Here is a 17451-nt window from a genome sequence, read left to right on the forward strand (position 1 = left end):
CTAATTTTCCCTTTCACCATCAGAACCTCATCCAAAACCGCTGACTGAAGCGCTCGCCTGCTAATTTCCATACAATGGAGCTCCCCTTCTTTCAGGCAATAATAAGATGCTTCAAACAATAGATAATCATATAAATCCTAAAAATATAGTGCTTTAAGAAAATGTGTCCAGGCAAACTTATTCATGTGTTTCAATCTGATCTCTATACTTAGGGCACAGTCCTGTGATATTCAAGAACGGCCTAAACCTTGCTTCCCTGTGCAACATCAAGGTGTAAAACTGTAAGAAAGGCATAATTTAGGAAAAAAAGTACCGCAACTATTACCTCAAGTTCAATAGAAATCCAAAAACCTTCATTTACTCTCTTGCCAACAGAACCGTCCTTCGAGAGACAATTGGCAAAAGCCAAAAAGTGAACCGTCACCCTAAATCTGGAAATCACCACCCATGAAAGTCGTAGTGTTCAAGTTCTTTGTCATCTTATCAACGCAAATAACATAACCTGAACAAAAAAATAAACCCTAATCTCAAAATCGAATTCGTCAGAGAACTAAAAAAAGAAAATAATTGTAACATAAACTCACCTTCTAGTGGAAGAACGTTCTTAGAATCCTACAGCCACTCATTCTTAGATTATCATAATTGTTAAACAATATAAACTCACCTTGAGATCCCTAACGCCGACTACATCAACACCCAAACAATCTTTTCCACCAATGAGTTTCAGATCTTCTTACCTCTCGATCTCGGCAGTCGTAAAATCGTTGGCGAATCTGATTAGTTTATATAACAGTCATATCTCTCTCACTATGATTATCTCTCTCTTGCCCAAATCGGTGTCTCTGACTCTCACCTATGAACATATTAGGGTTTCAAGGTAGAAGAATTCCCCTTTTGACTAATTGCAAAAGATTGGAAACGCTTCCATATGATCTTCCGGTAATTGATGAATTATTCAACTTTCCATATATAATCCCAGGAGCGTTTGAAAGAAGAATGAAGGAATTGTGAGGCGGTAAGGAGAATTGATTGAGAATGGAGAGAATTGAGATAAATGGCGCCTAAAATCCAATTCTTTGGCCAAAGACTATTGCCACGTCATGGTCAAATGGTCAACATTATTTTGCTTTAGAATAAGAGATTGATCATTGCAACCTAGGATTTAAAGTTAATATAATGGTGTACGGCAGTACTAGACGTCCTCCACCGACCATTTCCATGGTCAACACAAGATCTAACGGTGGAAAGACATCCAGAATGCTAGGATACTTAGGGTAGGCGGTATGGTTTGCGGGGACTTCATCGGGGATGGGGAGTCACTGATCGGTGACCACACCGTGGTGATGAAGACCACCGGTGAGTGGGTGTTCGGTGAGGGAAATCGGGGTATAGTCACCGATGTGATTGAGTGCAAAGATTAATGAAATCGGGGTATATAATTCAAACACCCTAGAGTGATTAACCATACCTAGTGATTGAGTGCAAAATGGGGAGTGGAATTGGGAGTTGACATGACATAATATTATTGGGTAGAGAATCACTCAATCACCCTAGAGTGATTAACCATACCCCCCACCCTTAAACGTTTAAGCTTAATCAATTTTTTGGTACGATATTCAGTTGACTGTCTCTTATCCGGTTGAATTATTACATTCACTATGTTAGAGTTTGGTTAACGGATTTGTGGTTGATAGTTTAGGGGGTGTTTGGCCTAGCTTTTATTTTTTTGGCTTATGCTTATATTTTAAAGTAGCTTATGCTTATTTTCTTTCATTTGATAAGCGATTTTTAAGTGTTTGGATTAGCTTATATTCTACAAGTTGATAATTAATAATTAATCTTTAGTTGTTTGTAAAGTTATTTTGTATTATGGGAAGGGGTATAATATCATTGTGTGTAATGAGTAAAAAACCATCTTCTTCAAATAAGCTAAAAAACCATGTTCCCATAAGCTTCTTGGAATTAGCTTATATAAGCTAATAAGCATATGCTTAAAAAGCTAAACCAAACATCCATTAGTACTTATTTTGTAAAAATAAGTTAAAAAAGCTATAAGCTTAAATAAAAAAGCTAGGCCAAACACCCCCTTAATACCCAATTGACGAGCGTATAATATACCCATATTCATCCAAAACCTTATAACGAATGTTTAATGTAATTTCTAATGTTATAACCTTATAACGAAGGTATTAATGATACGGTAAAATGCCGTTATCTTACTTTTTTTAGTAGTTACATATTCTTATGCTAGCATGTTTTTTTGGTAAGCACTTAACACCATCAATGTCAATACTTCAAGTTAGTATTAGTTCAAAAATATACATCTCATTGTCAATTGTTGTGCCTTTAGAAAGTTGAAAGTGCCTTTCATACAAAGCCAAGCAACCAAAGAGAAAATGGAAATTGAGGATGAATTCGGGTTTTCGGTTTTACTCAAACATCTAACCGATTAGTAGCGATAAACTATCATCTAGTAAGTTTCTTCTCCATGTATATTTCCATTTAAAAGTTTTAAATGGGTTTACAGAATTAACATCTCTATTCTGGAAAGTCCTGATAATTGTAATTTGTAGCATCTAATTTACAAACGTCATATAATTATATAGTAAAGTTTGTTGGGTAGGTTTAGTTTTGAATTGATATCTAACAAAGAATTTGGGTATATAAGTTCTTAGTGTATTATAAACAATTTTGACCTAAAGTGTAATTTTTTTAATCGTTAATTTATTATAATCGCTATTCATATACTTTCGCAACCAAATCGAAACATTCCATATGCTTTGCATCCATTTCCTTCGGTCATCTTCATTATCTATAAGATCTATGATGAGTATAACACAACTCTGACCCGATACATTTGTTTTTATATCTACGGGTCATTTTGCTGACCTAAAACTCGTGTTACATGTCATAAGTTTCCTTCTAAGATTGTACAATCAAAGTGCACGTTGGTCGTTAGAGTACACATAGACTTATATACTTAAGGTTAAGTAGTGTAGTGTGGTATACGTCTACACAATTGAGCTTATCCAGTAGGTTATTAACATAATCTGAAAAACCAACAAAACCCAATTTCAAAGAATTTGAACATCTAAGTCAAAGATCATCAATATATCAATGTTTTTTAGCCCAATCTTGGATCGTTATACCCAACTACTTTAGAGTCCAGCCTATATCTGGCCCAATATTGGTAAGTGCATTAAACTAGATCCATATAAAATTAAACCAATAGCCGCCACTACTTTTGAATTTACATCGAGATAGTTGGTAAACGGACAACAAGCTGCGCCGCTACCCCTTTTTGAATCGCAAAACTAAGCCTTTTAAAAATTACGTCCATAGATCTCGGGGTCATAACATTACTATGCATGACTCTTTGAACTCGACTAAGTAGGTCCACAGCCTCTGGCGCCAGAAAACCAAAAGTATCCATATCCATATGAACATTCTATTGAGCTAAATTGTAAGATGATTGATTTTCTTTTTCTGTACATATTTCCATCAACCCATTTAGTATTGATCTTTCTACATCTCTCTTCTAAGACGCTACAATAGATTTATTTTTTCGTCCTAAGTTTTCCGGCTAATACATTTTCGGTAACAAAAAACATTGCACACAACAATAATAAGAAACAACGCGCTGGGGCGGACCACTGCTACGGGTTGTGAGTGGCCGCCCCCCGTAAAAAAAATAATGTATATTTTAGGCAAAAATTCCTACCCACCCCCTTAAAAGTTTGGTAAGCCCCTCAATTGCCGCGTAGAAAGTAAATCTTGAGTCCGCCACTAACCACGCGTACATTCTTCACCTACGAATCTTAATCTACCTGACAAATTTTGTCCACATGAATGTGTATGGAAATAAAGAATCTACAAGGGAATCAGGCATGAAAATGTACATGCAATAAAAAAGAATATTTAGAACACAAATACAATGCATTAACATGTTTTAAAATACAAAGAAAACACAAGGTATCCACATGTGTAAATAACAAATTACATAGATCAAATGAATTTCCGACTGAACACCTTCCACGCACATGAGCATCGAACAAAACCCACAAGCATGTGACAGCATACGTGACAAGCAACTCGACAACGAAGGTGATGGAGAGTTGATAGAAAAGATACTGTGGGTTACGGTTAGGTAACTCACTTATTAGTGTGTTACGGTTATGGTTAGGTTCCTTCTATCATGAAGGGAGAGAGATGATAGAATAAAGTTGTAAAGGGCTAAAGGCAATGGGTTGGGTTGGTTACGTTGATTAATAATTTAGGGACATTGGTTGCGTTGGCTGATCGTTTAAGGTTCACTCCGATGCTTGAAGAAAAAGAGTGATTGCGACGTGTATGTATGTTGTTACACATATTATACAACTCATGTGAAAAGCATAGGTTCATTCCCATTACTCAAAAATATAGTTCAGGAATTAGGAAGGTAGTTCACATCTAACTATTTACATACCAAACTCAAATCAACCCGAAACTCTTCAAGTCGTTATATAACTTAACTAAAAACCACATTTGAGTTCACCCCACGACTCAAATCTTGAACCCCTCCATCCTCTCTACTTAGGTTTGTCGCGTAAAACACCTTGCATAGTTCGTTATACTTTTGAACATCAAAACCATACGCCTCCATAAGCTTCCTCTGCTTGGTCTTAAACCGACGTTGAAAGTATCCCTCAAAAGTGGGCTCTTTCGACGTCCTTATGAAAAACACGTACGCAAGTACAAACTGAAAGGACGTGACAAAGAAGCATATCGGCTCCATCACGTCCCAACTAAGTTCCCAAAATGTTAGCCTCATAAACGCAGCCGTTTGCAAAACTAAATAACCAAGACCACAATAAAGCTCGGCTCGAACTTGTGTTAGCGATTTTTTATCAATCAAAGCCTTTTGAATCTCAAGCTTTTCAAGCTCTTGCTTCCTTGCATCATTTGGAACAGCTATTGATTGTGATATCAAGTTCTCCATTGATTTTGCCAGCTGTAACAATTATTCAATAAAACAACTGATCAGTTACAAATCATTAAAAAACTCAACAAATTTCGATATTGGCCACCGAAATCAGTTACAAATCCGGACTGAACTTAGGACAATTTTGTGAATTTAGTGATCCAAAATCAGAACGAGATACATGCTGATAATCAGCATATAAATGAACTGAACGTTCAACGAATAGTTCCTAAACCGTTGAACTGGAAAATTTGTTTATGTTCGCTCGTTCAACTATATATTGCAAGAGTGCCGTTACTAATAAATGCATTAATAATATTTATTATTTTGTTTAAATGTTTTCCATTCTTAAATCCGGTGCACAGATCCGACTAGTGTACCAGTAACACTATCGTTTAAATATCCGGTCCAGTTCTGAAAACATTGATTATACCTGATCAGGACGAATGAACACAACGTTTCCGAAAACAATGACGTCACCGGTTTGATCTAGCATTTTAGCGAACTCAACACCTTGATCGTGATTGTGACACGTGTCAATGCAGACGGTTACAAATTCAGAGTAACTAATTGAGTTCATCGGAATCTGTTTCACCGCCGATCTCACTTTCTGCATCTGAGAAAACCTAATTATCTTCTTCGCATCATCAACGGATATTCCGACGGAACCTTCCGCATCCGGTAACCGCTCCGTCGCCGGAATCCTCAACGCGTCAAGCCGGAGACGTTCGCCGTACGAAATATTCAACCTCTCCCTGAGCTTCTCACCGACCGGAAATGATAAGAGCTCCGGCAGGCTCATTGCCGACGACTGATTCCGTTGAAAAAACCGGCGGAAGAATGATTTGGAGACGTCAGCAGTGGAAGAGGTTTTATGAGGTGACGTCAGCAGTTCGCGGTGGAAGTGTGATTTGGTGAGAGTTGATGTTTTGTGAGATCGGAGATCAGTGAATGCGGGTGAGTGATCGTTGATAAGGCGTTTTGCTAATGTACGCCGGAGCGCCATTGTTGAGGGAGATGAAGAACAGTTGAGGTGGTTTGATGATGGAGAATGAAGGTGGTGGTTAGGGTTTTATAGTGTAAAGAATCGCGAGATGTGTGAATTTATCGTATGGATTCTTCTGAAGCATACAATATTCTCCCGAATGTGACGCATGCTTCTATATAAATACAAAATTCTTTCTAAATAACTCACAAGGAGAATAATTAATTATGAAAAAATTACACGTTTTCTCCGTTATCTTAATACATTTTTCAAACGATGTTCTTTTCAATGAATTTTGATAGGTTTTGCCATTTATAAGAAAATTCCTTACACGTATTGTTCTACACCTGACCCAGTTAATATTTCTTATTAAATCTGGTCAAATAGGGGTAGTTTAGTCTTTCTACCCATTTATTTGTGAATCTTTTTAATAAATAAAACAAAACCTTTTTAATATATTTGTGAATCTTTTTAATAAATAAAACAAAATTCCTTACTGTCTAAACACACACATACACAGTACTCTCTCTTTCTATCTCTGAGTAGTTAAGTCCACTAGCCACCACCACCCGCCACAACCAACCCCATCGGACCACCTCCACAACCCTTTCTTCAGTCAACCCCAAACCTAACCTGCCGACCACCACAATCCACACCTCCTACGCCTTCAATGTCGTCACCACCATATCCCTACTACTAAACTTCTTCAACACCGTCAGACACTCCGGCTTCGTCCCCATCATCCCCTTCATCTTCACATTCGTCGGTATAAACACCCCATCCTCCAAAAACTCCCGGTGCAAGATTCAATTGGGTTTTTATCCTGAGCCCTAACCTTAACCCTAGATTCTAAATCATCAAAACTAACATCATCAATTGATGCAAGATCAAATTGGGGTAAATGGGTAGATTATTAACATGATAATCATGAAATTCAATGGCGTCGGTGTTGGAAATTCAGTCGTTAAGATACTCGATTAAGGGTTTTCGATCGAGAAGAGTGACGACGGGGATTTGACGTGAGTGTGGTTTATCATTGTCTGGTTTGTCTCTCTATCACACTCACTCTTCCTCTCTCTCTCTCTCTCTCTCTCTCTCTCTGGATTTTAATTTGAAGACTATGGTGGTGGGCGGTTGCGACTGGGATTTGACGTGAGTATGGTGGTCGGAGATATTGACGATGACGAGTGGGTGGAGTTTGAAGGTTAAGTCGCTGCTTTATGACGCCATTGGTGGTGGTTGTTTGGGTGGTGACTGAGGTTGATTGGGGTTGGTGGTGATTTGGTGAGTAAAGAAGGAGCTTGAAATTTTCCATCAATTGGATTATAGTTTTTTGTTGCGGTACTGGATGGTGGTTGTGTTGCGTTGCTGGATGGTGGTTGAGGACATGGTGGATGGTGGTGTTGATCGTGGGTTTTTAAAAAGAGAGAGTGAGGGTATCTAGGTTTTTAGATAGAGAGAGAGAATAGTGTGGGTGGGAAGGCAAGAGTGGATTTTAAAAAGGGGTTTATTTATATATTCAGATGTGAAAAGACAACAATACCCTTATATGGGGTCCACATGATTAGATTTAATAAGAAAAACTAACTGGGTTAGGGCCAAAGGACGTAACGTGCAAGGATTTTTTCTATAAAGGGCAAAACATGTCAAAATTCGTTGAAAAGGACATCGCCTGAAAAGTGGTGTTAAGATAGATGACAAACGTGCAATTTATCCGTTAATTATTTATAGGGTGATAAATATGATGAATAATAAATAATAAATGAAACACCAAAAAGAATTAATTAAATTGGAAACCTATAGTTTATTAGACCGTCTTTGATGCATGCCCTTGGCTATGAGTGCATTGGAGTTCAATGCTAGTGAAGATGAAATCTTTTTTGTGTAGGTGATTAATACGACAGCGAAAGAGAGCGCGCGTTGTGACAACTGGCAATTTCCACACATTTCATACAATAATAATAGTAATTTGTGCATTAGTGACTGTGCCTGATCTAATTAATGACATGGATAATTTTATGGATGTTGTCATATACATACAAGTGCATTACATGTTGCAAGATTATTTACCATTATTGCATGCAACACTCTATAGTTCAATTAGTGCACGAAACAAAGTTAGCCCAGTTATCAGACAAATCAAAAGTACTGACGGGAGTTCATTACTCAGACAGACATAATGTTAGAGCATAGAATGAGCCAGAAACCAAGAGTTACACTAGTATAGTGTGTAGGAAAGTAAGGATAATAAAACTGCCTTCCTAGTGATGATTTAAGTGCCGAAAAGTGCCCGAAACACACTAAAACTGCAAAATTCGGCAAAAAACAACACAAATCAACAATTTTCAGCATTTTAACTCTAAAGTATAATGCAGAATTATGGTTTAAGGGTCCAGAATACCTTCCTAAGTGTCGGGAATTAAAACTGTCATAAAAGGGAACCTAAAGCACACTAAACTGCGTAATTTAGCACCTTAACGAACCGGTAACCAACCGAAAAACCGGACACTACCCGAAACCCCAAATTTTCACTAGAAGCATTGTTTTAACATTCTCGAGCTAGTTATGGTCACCGAACATCATAATACACCTTAAATCATCATAACACATATAACACTAACATCATACTTGGAAACTAACTAGAATTGCCTAACTAACCATTACACCCCAACTAAGACCCCCCCCCCCACTTACGGTCATGGACATAGGGACCCACCCCCATGATTGTGTGGATTTGGTTTAATGGATTTGTTCTACACTTTAGAAACATAATATCCTAAGGTTAGTGTGTTGTTGGAGATTTGTTAATAAAAGACCACAAGTAACTTCATTTTACACAATTCACAACTTCAACACTCCACTTCTTCCTCTCCTTCTTCCTTGCCTACGGCCACCACACCACCACCACATCTCCACCATTCTCAACCATTCTAAGGAGGTTCTAAGGTGCTAGGAGCTAAGTTAGGAAGCTTGGAGGCATTGGAGCTTGAAGAACCACTTCCTAGAGCTTTTATCCACCTTGTTTATCATCATCTTCAACTTGATTTCTTCCCTAGCCCTTGTGCTAGTAGTAAGGCTCTAACAACTTGTTTTTACTTCTTAATTTGATGGTTAAAAGGGTATGTAATGTGTTAATCTAATGAAACTCAAAGAAACAAGAAGATGATCCTTAACATAAAGCTCAAAATCATAACAATCTATGTTATTTTAGTGTGTGTGTGGATCTTGATTGTTGATTACTTGTGTTTATGATGTTAAACATCATAAGAAACTTGCTAGATTGTGATTAAACACATTATCTAGCAAGTGAGAGGATGATCTTGTGAAAAACCAAAATGATCATCCCTTTATGTAAACATGAACTTGAAAGATGAAATTGTTTTTATAAATGATGATGATTGAAACATAATATAAGTCTTGTCGATGGATGATTTCAAAGATAGTTTTCTCAAGAAACCAAGTTAAATTACAAGATTTACATAACCATGATTTTTAAAGAAACTAATCTTGTTTTTCTTGTTAAATCAAGTATAGAAATATGTTGATAACAAGAAAATTTCAAAAGAGTGATTTTTAGAAAAATCATTTTACAAGTTGTGAAAGACTAACTTTCTCAAGAATGATATTTATGAACAAATAACCACACTTTTAAGGATAACTAAGCTTACTTAACAACATGCTAAGTTACTACAAATTTTTACAAAATTTCAAGTTCATGATGTAGTGTAAATTGTAAGATTTTGGCTCATGGTAAGTGTTGTTTGATTTGTAGATTGGTTGGTGATGATTTTAAAAGAAAATGTTATGCTTTGAAAGCATGGAAACCTCCATTTTCAAGGGGAAACCATGGCAAAATTTTTGTAGAATTTAAACACTTAGAAAAATATTTTTAAACAAGTGTTTACAAGTAAATTTTACCCATGATTTTTCATATAAAATTTACCATAATTTTTGTTACAAAAATTACAAATATTGGAGGTTGTTTTCGATTAAAAAAAAGTGACTAAGTATATATTTAGGAAAATATATATTTAGATGTCACAATTTGTGTGATTACTTGTATATTATGTGTATTAGCTATATTATTTTAGGACTTGAACTAATATAACTTACCAAAATACCAAAAATTATAACACAAAATAATACCAAAATTCCAAGAGTACAAATATATAATTTATACCCAAAAATTTGACAAACCAAACAAGGAATATGGATTTTATATATATATAAATATATATATATATATATATATATATATATATATATATATATATATATTCCAGAATTAAGTTCATATATATTTTGACAAATAAATTAAACGGTATTTTGGAAATCAAGGAAACGAAAAAATATGATTTTCATAAGTATTACAAAAATATATCATATTTTTGTCAAGAAGGAAATATATTGATTCTTGAGTGAAAGAAAAATATATATATATTTCTTGAACTATTTAGAAGATATATTATTTTTTTTTGAGGGGAAATAAATACTTTCTTAAACAAATTTAGAATATATTATTTTTGGGGTGAAGAATGGATTTATAAATATTTTCTAAGTTTAATCTTGAAAATATATTATTTTTAAGGTTTATAGGAAATATAATTATTTTTGCTAAAGAAAGATCATAGATTAATTTTCTATAAAAGCATTCTTAAAATATATATATTTTAGGAATATAAATTGGTGATTTTTATTGATTAAAAATAATATTCCGGAAATTTAAATACAAAAATTAAGTATAAGAATACTTAATAAAAACAATAGATACGTATAATCGTACATACAAATACACACCGGAATACGCCACCAATACTTGGCAAAAATACACAAGTATAATTATACCCAACCTTGGGGGAATACACATGTATAAGTACATTATACACCAAGTTAAAATATTATTATTTTAACCGATAATTATATATTTTGAAATAATACAAAGTACATCAAGAGGTAACTCAAAGGATACTAAGTCTTAACAAAGCAACTAAGACTAAAAGTCGTTACACGACCTAAACGTCTAATAAAACCTGGCACGTGTGTAGGTTGTAGTACGGCGTAAGGATACATACCTTGGGTATACAGGAGACAGAACGCAAATCTGTGAGTTCATGTCCCCCTTTTCTTTTAACTGTTTTCAGTTTTATAACTTCGTGGTGAAATGCATATTACAAATGTTTACAAACGTTTATAAATGGTATGGTTAGCTAAGGAATGAACTGTTAGATCATGTGAATGGGTAGGCACACACTTAAGACCATTAATCCTCGTATAAGGACCGAGGGACATGAGTGATAGATCTATTTGGGTATTGCGAGCCCCACCCTTGGGCTGGAAGTGGCCGAAGGTGGTGACTATGTCTTATAGCCGGAAGCCCAGTACAAAATCCGCAAGGTTTGAGCCTTCCTATGCCATTGCATACATGTTAATGTATTAGCTACACATTAATTGATCTGTTCATAGACGCTTTCATACCGAATTACAAAGGCATACATACAAATATTTACAAGATTATTCGAACTCATACAGAAACACATGAACTCGCTTAACTTTTGTTGATGTTTTCAAAATTACATGTATTTCAGGAAACAAGATGGATCTTGGGCGCATGTGTTGTTTTCAAGACGTAAAATCCAAGTTTAGATGTCATCCACTTTTGTATTCTAATGTAACTTGAGAATTTTGGTTGAAACTTAATGACACGTGTTTGTAACATTTTGAACTTAACAATGGATGAACATCATATTTTAATCATATAGTTGTTTATTATAATTGAATGAAATGGTATTGAACAAGTCACACATCATACGCTTCCGCAAAAGTTAGGGTGTGACAGTTTGGTATCAGAGCGTCGATTGTAGTGAACTAGGATTCCTTCTCGAGTCTAGAGTACAATCACTAGGATTCTCTCACGAAAACATTTTTACAAAATTTTTTTTCATTGCATTTACAAAAAAAAGCGCCAAGATCCATGAGTCATACAATTTTCAATGGAAAGACAAAGGAAAGGCAAGGCAAAGACAAAGCAAAGGCAAAGTAAGGACATTAGTAGGGAAGGGAATACCCTGACTAATGTGCCAATTGAGGTATAGTCAGTCCATGAGGGACAGACTTGCCAAAGACAAAATGACCCCCCCCCCCCCCGAAAGAACAAACGAGAGTTATATGTGGCATGTTGTATTTATTTGCTTGTATATACTAAGTAACATTATTATCTAATAATATATGTGCATATCTATGTATGGGATTATTATTGACGGGAACGGGATACCTTCGACTTCGGATTCTGTTACCGCTCTTGACTCGCACAATGCTACTAACGACCTCGTGTTTAATACGGAGCTCATGATTGAGGCAATTACTAAACAAGACCCTAAGCTTGGTTCCGTAGAAGATGGTTGTTCTTCCCTCTCGAACGCAAAGGTGCCTGACTACAGTAGCGACGGCGAGGCGGAGGAGGCAACCTTGGATAGCAACCTTATCAGTAGGACGAGGTCCCTGAGGGAATTACGAAACCTGAATGACGACACTCTTTTCCAGGCAAAGAGAATGAAGTACTCATCTTAAAGGTGCCCCTCCAACTACTATTACTAGGAACCCTCCTTATTCCTATCCTGTCTAAGCATTGTGCCATTTTGCGTGTAACAACAACGAACATTGGCGCGTGGACCGTCATAAAGGTCCATTCCATGCTGAAGGTATGAGGACAGTAGTGTTCCCTCTCTGATAGATCAGCTGCTTTGAGCGAGGGAAATTTGGGGTGACCATGCAAGACGATTTATTATTACGGGGGCCCACGTAATAACAACTTGTAGTGCATGGAAATCCTGATGGACTCTGCGGATCAAGCGAATGATCACTATCTATTGAATTCTTAAGTCGTTCAAATCTTCGCCTAGTAGAACACTAACCGAGATAGCTACTATAACACTCTACAAAGTAGGAAGACTGCCTTTATCTATTCCGCACCTACATCTCTACCTGTAGTACAAGGCATTGGGAACCGGTATTCAAGATGGTAAACACTCCGGAAAGATTTTCTTCAACACTTCGGTATTCTTACGTTTGAGTTGTACAGAACCTACAACCCCCACAAACTTGTCCATTGTAGATGCTATGATAAGACCCTAACCTTTGACATCCGCTTTACCCCAAGGAGGTAGCATGGCGCGAGCTGTGATGTAACTTATTTACCGCACTCTATCCGACATTCAGGAAGACTAGGCCAACCATATTGGGACTCATGGAGCCCAAGTCAAATCAATGTGTGCGTCGCACAGCCCAGTGTGGCAAAGGGGTTCTCCCTATATTGGACAATCAAGAACCATGAAGTATAGAACACATATTAAAAGGATAGAAGTAACCCCTCGATATTTTCAACAGATTGATGTTCCACTTAGGCACATGGAAGACACATGCAAAAAGATTCTTCTCGATCTACACCGCTATCAGTACCTCCGCACCCTTTATCCCGTAGAGCACCTCATCATTAGGGTAGTGCATTCACCCCCTGGAAACCGCTCTACGATTGCTGCAAAACACAATTTGGACACAAGGATGAAGTCACGTACCCTCACGACCCTACCTCTGCGTCTCCACCAACCCCCCCTACACGTGGTACCAATGAACAACCCCACCCTTTGGGAAGTGTGCCCATTTTTGTAATGTAGGATCGAGGATTCGTCCAAACGAGTCAATCAGAGTCAGATCTAGTTTCTAGAAAGGCGGAATCAGACTAGAAACCGTCAATCAGTGTTAGAACAGGAGTAGAAGAGTAGAAAGTCACTTTAAACATGTTCTTCATTGATTTTAGACGTTTTGGTACAGAGAGAATCGGACAGCACTTCGGTACAAAATTCTCCAGAATGTTACAAATGAAGAACACTACTAGCCTATTTATAGACTTGCCAGACCGCACGAGATAACATACCCAGACCGCACGAGTTGGACAACCCACTTCGTGCGACCTGGATAAAACACATAAACTAAACATTTTAACTAGCCTATTACATATAATGACACGACATAGACTGATGACGCAGGCGATAGACATTATGCATCAACAAACTCCCCCTTGGATATTGCCGCAGTCTTCAGTCAGTCGGTCTTCAAAATATTCTTCACAAAGACTTGAAAAATTCTTCCCTTTGCTTCGGCTTTTTCAATAATGCTTTCCTGAGCTGTTCCTTCTCTTTAGCAGCTCTCTTTACTTCCTCAGTTAGTTTTTGCAAACATGTAGCTCGAGCAATTCTGTCTTTTTCTTCACGCTCCTCTCTCTTCTTCTCTGCATACAGAAACTCTTCTCTTTCAACCTCTCTCCAACTTGTTAACCACATATTTTCAGAATTTATACCCTTCTGAAAACATATTGTAGCAACCTTCTGAAACTGCAGAGCTTGTTCTCTATCTTCTGCCTTATATCCAATCTTGTTCACAAACAAACATTCAATATCCTTTGCAGAACAACTTACTATCCACATTGGATCGTACAAGTGAATATTTATGATCTCATTCCCAACTCTGTACACAATTACTGCTTCGGTCGTCATGCAACTATAAACCCAGCATACAAACCCTTCATAAAAATTCTGTTCCATCTTTGGCAATGGAATATTCTTCATAACCATGGGCTTCTTGATCTTCAGAATTGTTTCCACAAAACCTGTAACAGGATCCTTCCTCTTGACTTTCTTAGGATAATGTGGCTTCCAGTGTCAAAATCTCTGAAGGCTTCAAATTTCATCAAGCCCCACGTTAGCTTATCATGAACTCTGACTGGATATGATAATGTTCTGCCTGGGACAACTCTTCAACATCCCACCAAGGTAGAGACATTATATCTTGAATATATTGGAAATATTGAACACCAAATTCTCTTCTAATAGCATAGGCGTTGACTTGTGGCAAGTACCCCCAGCTTATGATATAACCCAGAGAAACATCTCTATCCCTTCTGTAATACTGTATTGGTCTTTTGTATTTTCTTTCCGTATCCATCCTGAACCACTTCTTTCGTTCTTCACGTTGTTCTTCTTTAGACATTTCTCTAAAACTCTTACTCTTAACACTTTCAGCAACTTTTCTTCTCAGTTCATCCTCATTTGCTTGACTAAATAACTCGGCAAGAGTTGGAAAGCTAGAAGTATCAGAGTCAACATTCTTAGACTGATCATCATCGCTCCAGTCTTCTACTTCCACTTTATCATAATTATCAGCTTCTTCAACATACTTGTACTGATATGCAGGTTGATGATTGATATCAAACTCGTTCAACTCCTTTTCAAAATCGAAGTTAAACTCATTTTCTTCAACATTCATCATCTTAATGATCTCAGCTCTAGTGTAAATATGCAATATCTCACCTTCCTCTACATCATGTTCAAGACGTAGAATCAAACCTGCACCCTGATCAACAATCTCATCAACATTTTCAGCATCACCATGCTCCCCCTCTCCTCCTGCATTTTCTGGTTCTTCGTTTGCATTGTCTTGAAGATACTCATCAATATTCTCTTCTTTTGCTCTTCAGTTACTTTTATACCAGAATTACCTTGATCAGCATCATCATTTCCATTATCATCATCATTATCGCTATGAACAGAATATACTTCATCTGCATCATCTTTCAGATTATCATCTTCATCTTCTTCATCATCTTCGATATTAGTCACACCAGGTACTGAAGTTAATGGACAAGGAGCTGGAATAGATGATTCTAGAACTTTTGTCGGGGATTTCGGCTCAGTCAGAACAATTTCCCTTTCAGTCACTTGAACATCATCTTCAGCTAGAACATCTTTACCCTTATCTTTCATTCCAGCTTCTATTTCAGCTTCACGTCTTGCTCGTACTTCCGCAAGTTCTATCTCTTCAAACCTTTGTTCAATCGGCTTACCAATCAAATCTTCCAACACTTTCTTTAACATATACTCTTCATGTTCCTTTTTAGCATTCTTGGCTTCTAACTCTTGATTTTTCAACTTGAAGTACTCATTCTGCTCATCCCTTCGAGACTTTTCTTCTTCCAAGTCAGCTATTCGAACTTTCAGAATATCTATGTCGACTTGATCAGCTTCAATCTTTTTCAACAAAGATGAATTCTTAGATTCAACAGACTTGACACGTTCCTCTAACTTCTTTTTCTCACTTAACACCTCATTCACCTTCTTTTGCAACTTCTTCACAAGATCATCATTCACAAAGCTAAAATCATCAAGCTTTTCAAGAACTATATCCTTTGGAATATGTGGAAAATTTTCAAAACCAGATGATCCAGGTGTAGTATGAATTGGTGGTTGTGTGGTTGGTGGTGTTTGTTGGATGTGAGGTGATGTTATTGGTGGTTGTTCATGAATAGGTGATGAAATATGATGTTGTGGTGGCGATTGTGGTGATTGAAAAGGATCTGGTGATGGTTATTGTGGTGGTGGTGATAGTGGTTTAGATTGTGGTTCTGGTGGTGGATTTATTTTCAGCTTGAATTTTAACTTTCGCGCTGCTGGAGTTTCGACACGTTTTCTTGATGTTGATTTCTTTCTACCTCCTAAAGATGGTGATTTTACAACCTGAACATTCTCTGGTGGAACATATGTTTCATCATCATCATCAGAACTCCTCTTTCTCTTCTTTTGTTTCTCTTATCTTTTGGATCATAATTTTCTCTGATCCAACGTTCAACTTCAGCATCAATATCAACTTCTGAACCAGATGAACTCTCCTCTTCATCATCAACTACTATCTTACTAGCTGATTTCTCAGCTTCTAAAGTATCATCAATATCTTTCAACAACTGCTCAGTTTCAGGAGTTAATTGTTCTTGATGTTTTTCAACATTAGCTTCTGTCTCATCTTCTTCTGGTTCATCAACCAGCAATGTTTCAACCGCTTTTTTTTACGTTTCTTCTGTGGTTGAGAAGATGATCCTTCTTCAGCTTGGACTTTTGGTGTAGGATTTCTCTTTCCACCTTTTTTCTTCTTTTCTGTTTCTACTTTTGTATACCAATCATTTCGAGTTTCACATAAATCTTCCAACTTCTTTAATTCATCAATTGCACTCTGATCTTGCATTTCAGCATCATTCCTCCACTTTAAATGATTTACTGGATCTGGATCCTCATACTTATCACTTTTGATGAACCCGAAAAACTATGTCTTCTTCGGTTCAGGCCAATTCTTTGTATACTTGGATAATCGGATTAACGTTTCATTATCCATGTGATACAACAACATTAGATCATTTTGTTCATCTTTCTTCAGATTTGGATACGCATGATCCAACATCATCTGCACAAACCTTGGATACACCCAACTTCGACTACCAGAAGTAATATTATCTTTCATGTAATGAAAAACAATTCTAGAAAAGTTGTATTTCTTGTTTAGTACCAACGCCGTCACCATACACATTTGATAGTCTTTCATAACATCATATCCACCTTTCCTGTGACTTAGCGCATGAATCACTGAGTGAATAAAGAATTTGTTCGGCTTCATAAAACAGGCTTTC

At 36.8% G+C, this 17451-nt stretch overlaps 2 protein-coding genes across 2 annotated transcripts; both read right to left on the reverse strand.

Moving 5' to 3' along the window:
• Positions 1–4381: 4381 nt before the first annotated feature.
• LOC110869047 (calcium uniporter protein 4, mitochondrial) lies at positions 4382–6083 on the reverse strand. The gene is made up of 2 exons (XM_022118345.2): positions 5394–6083; positions 4382–4990 (listed from the first exon to the last, which is right to left on the reverse strand). The coding sequence occupies exons 1-2, from the start codon at positions 5964–5966 to the stop codon at positions 4508–4510; spliced, it is 1056 nt and encodes a 351-aa protein (XP_021974037.1). The 5' UTR covers positions 5967–6083; the 3' UTR covers positions 4382–4507.
• An 8616-nt stretch (positions 6084–14699) lies between these two features.
• LOC110867118 (glutamic acid-rich protein-like) lies at positions 14700–17012 on the reverse strand. Its single transcript, XM_022116256.1, has 4 exons — positions 16841–17012; positions 16511–16799; positions 15496–16148; positions 14700–15433 (listed from the first exon to the last, which is right to left on the reverse strand). The coding sequence occupies exons 1-4, from the start codon at positions 17010–17012 to the stop codon at positions 14700–14702; spliced, it is 1848 nt and encodes a 615-aa protein (XP_021971948.1).
• Between the last annotated feature and the right edge of the window lie 439 nt (positions 17013–17451).

The sequence above is a fragment of the Helianthus annuus genome, chromosome 16 (assembly GCF_002127325.2).
Source record: "Helianthus annuus cultivar XRQ/B chromosome 16, HanXRQr2.0-SUNRISE, whole genome shotgun sequence".
Lineage (NCBI taxonomy): Eukaryota > Viridiplantae > Streptophyta > Magnoliopsida > Asterales > Asteraceae > Helianthus > Helianthus annuus.

Bases quoted from the DNA above. Each gene is read 5' to 3' on its own strand.
- LOC110869047 (XM_022118345.2), bottom strand. From the start codon at position 5,966: ATGGCGCTCCGGCGTACATTAGCAAAACGCCTTATCAACGATCACTCA. The intron at 4,991-5,393 runs GTATAATCAATG...TAATTGTTACAG, and splicing joins TGTTCATTCGTCCTGATCAG to CTGGCAAAATCAATGGAGAA.
- LOC110867118 (XM_022116256.1), bottom strand. From the start codon at position 17,012: ATGCAAGATCAGAGTGCAATTGATGAATTAAAGAAGTTGGAAGATTTA. The intron at 16,800-16,840 runs GTAAAAAAAAGC...TTGATGAACCAG, and splicing joins TTCTCAACCACAGAAGAAAC to AAGAAGATGAGACAGAAGCT. The intron at 15,434-15,495 runs GTAATTCTGGTA...AGTATCTTCAAG, and splicing joins AAATGATGATGCTGATCAAG to ACAATGCAAACGAAGAACCA.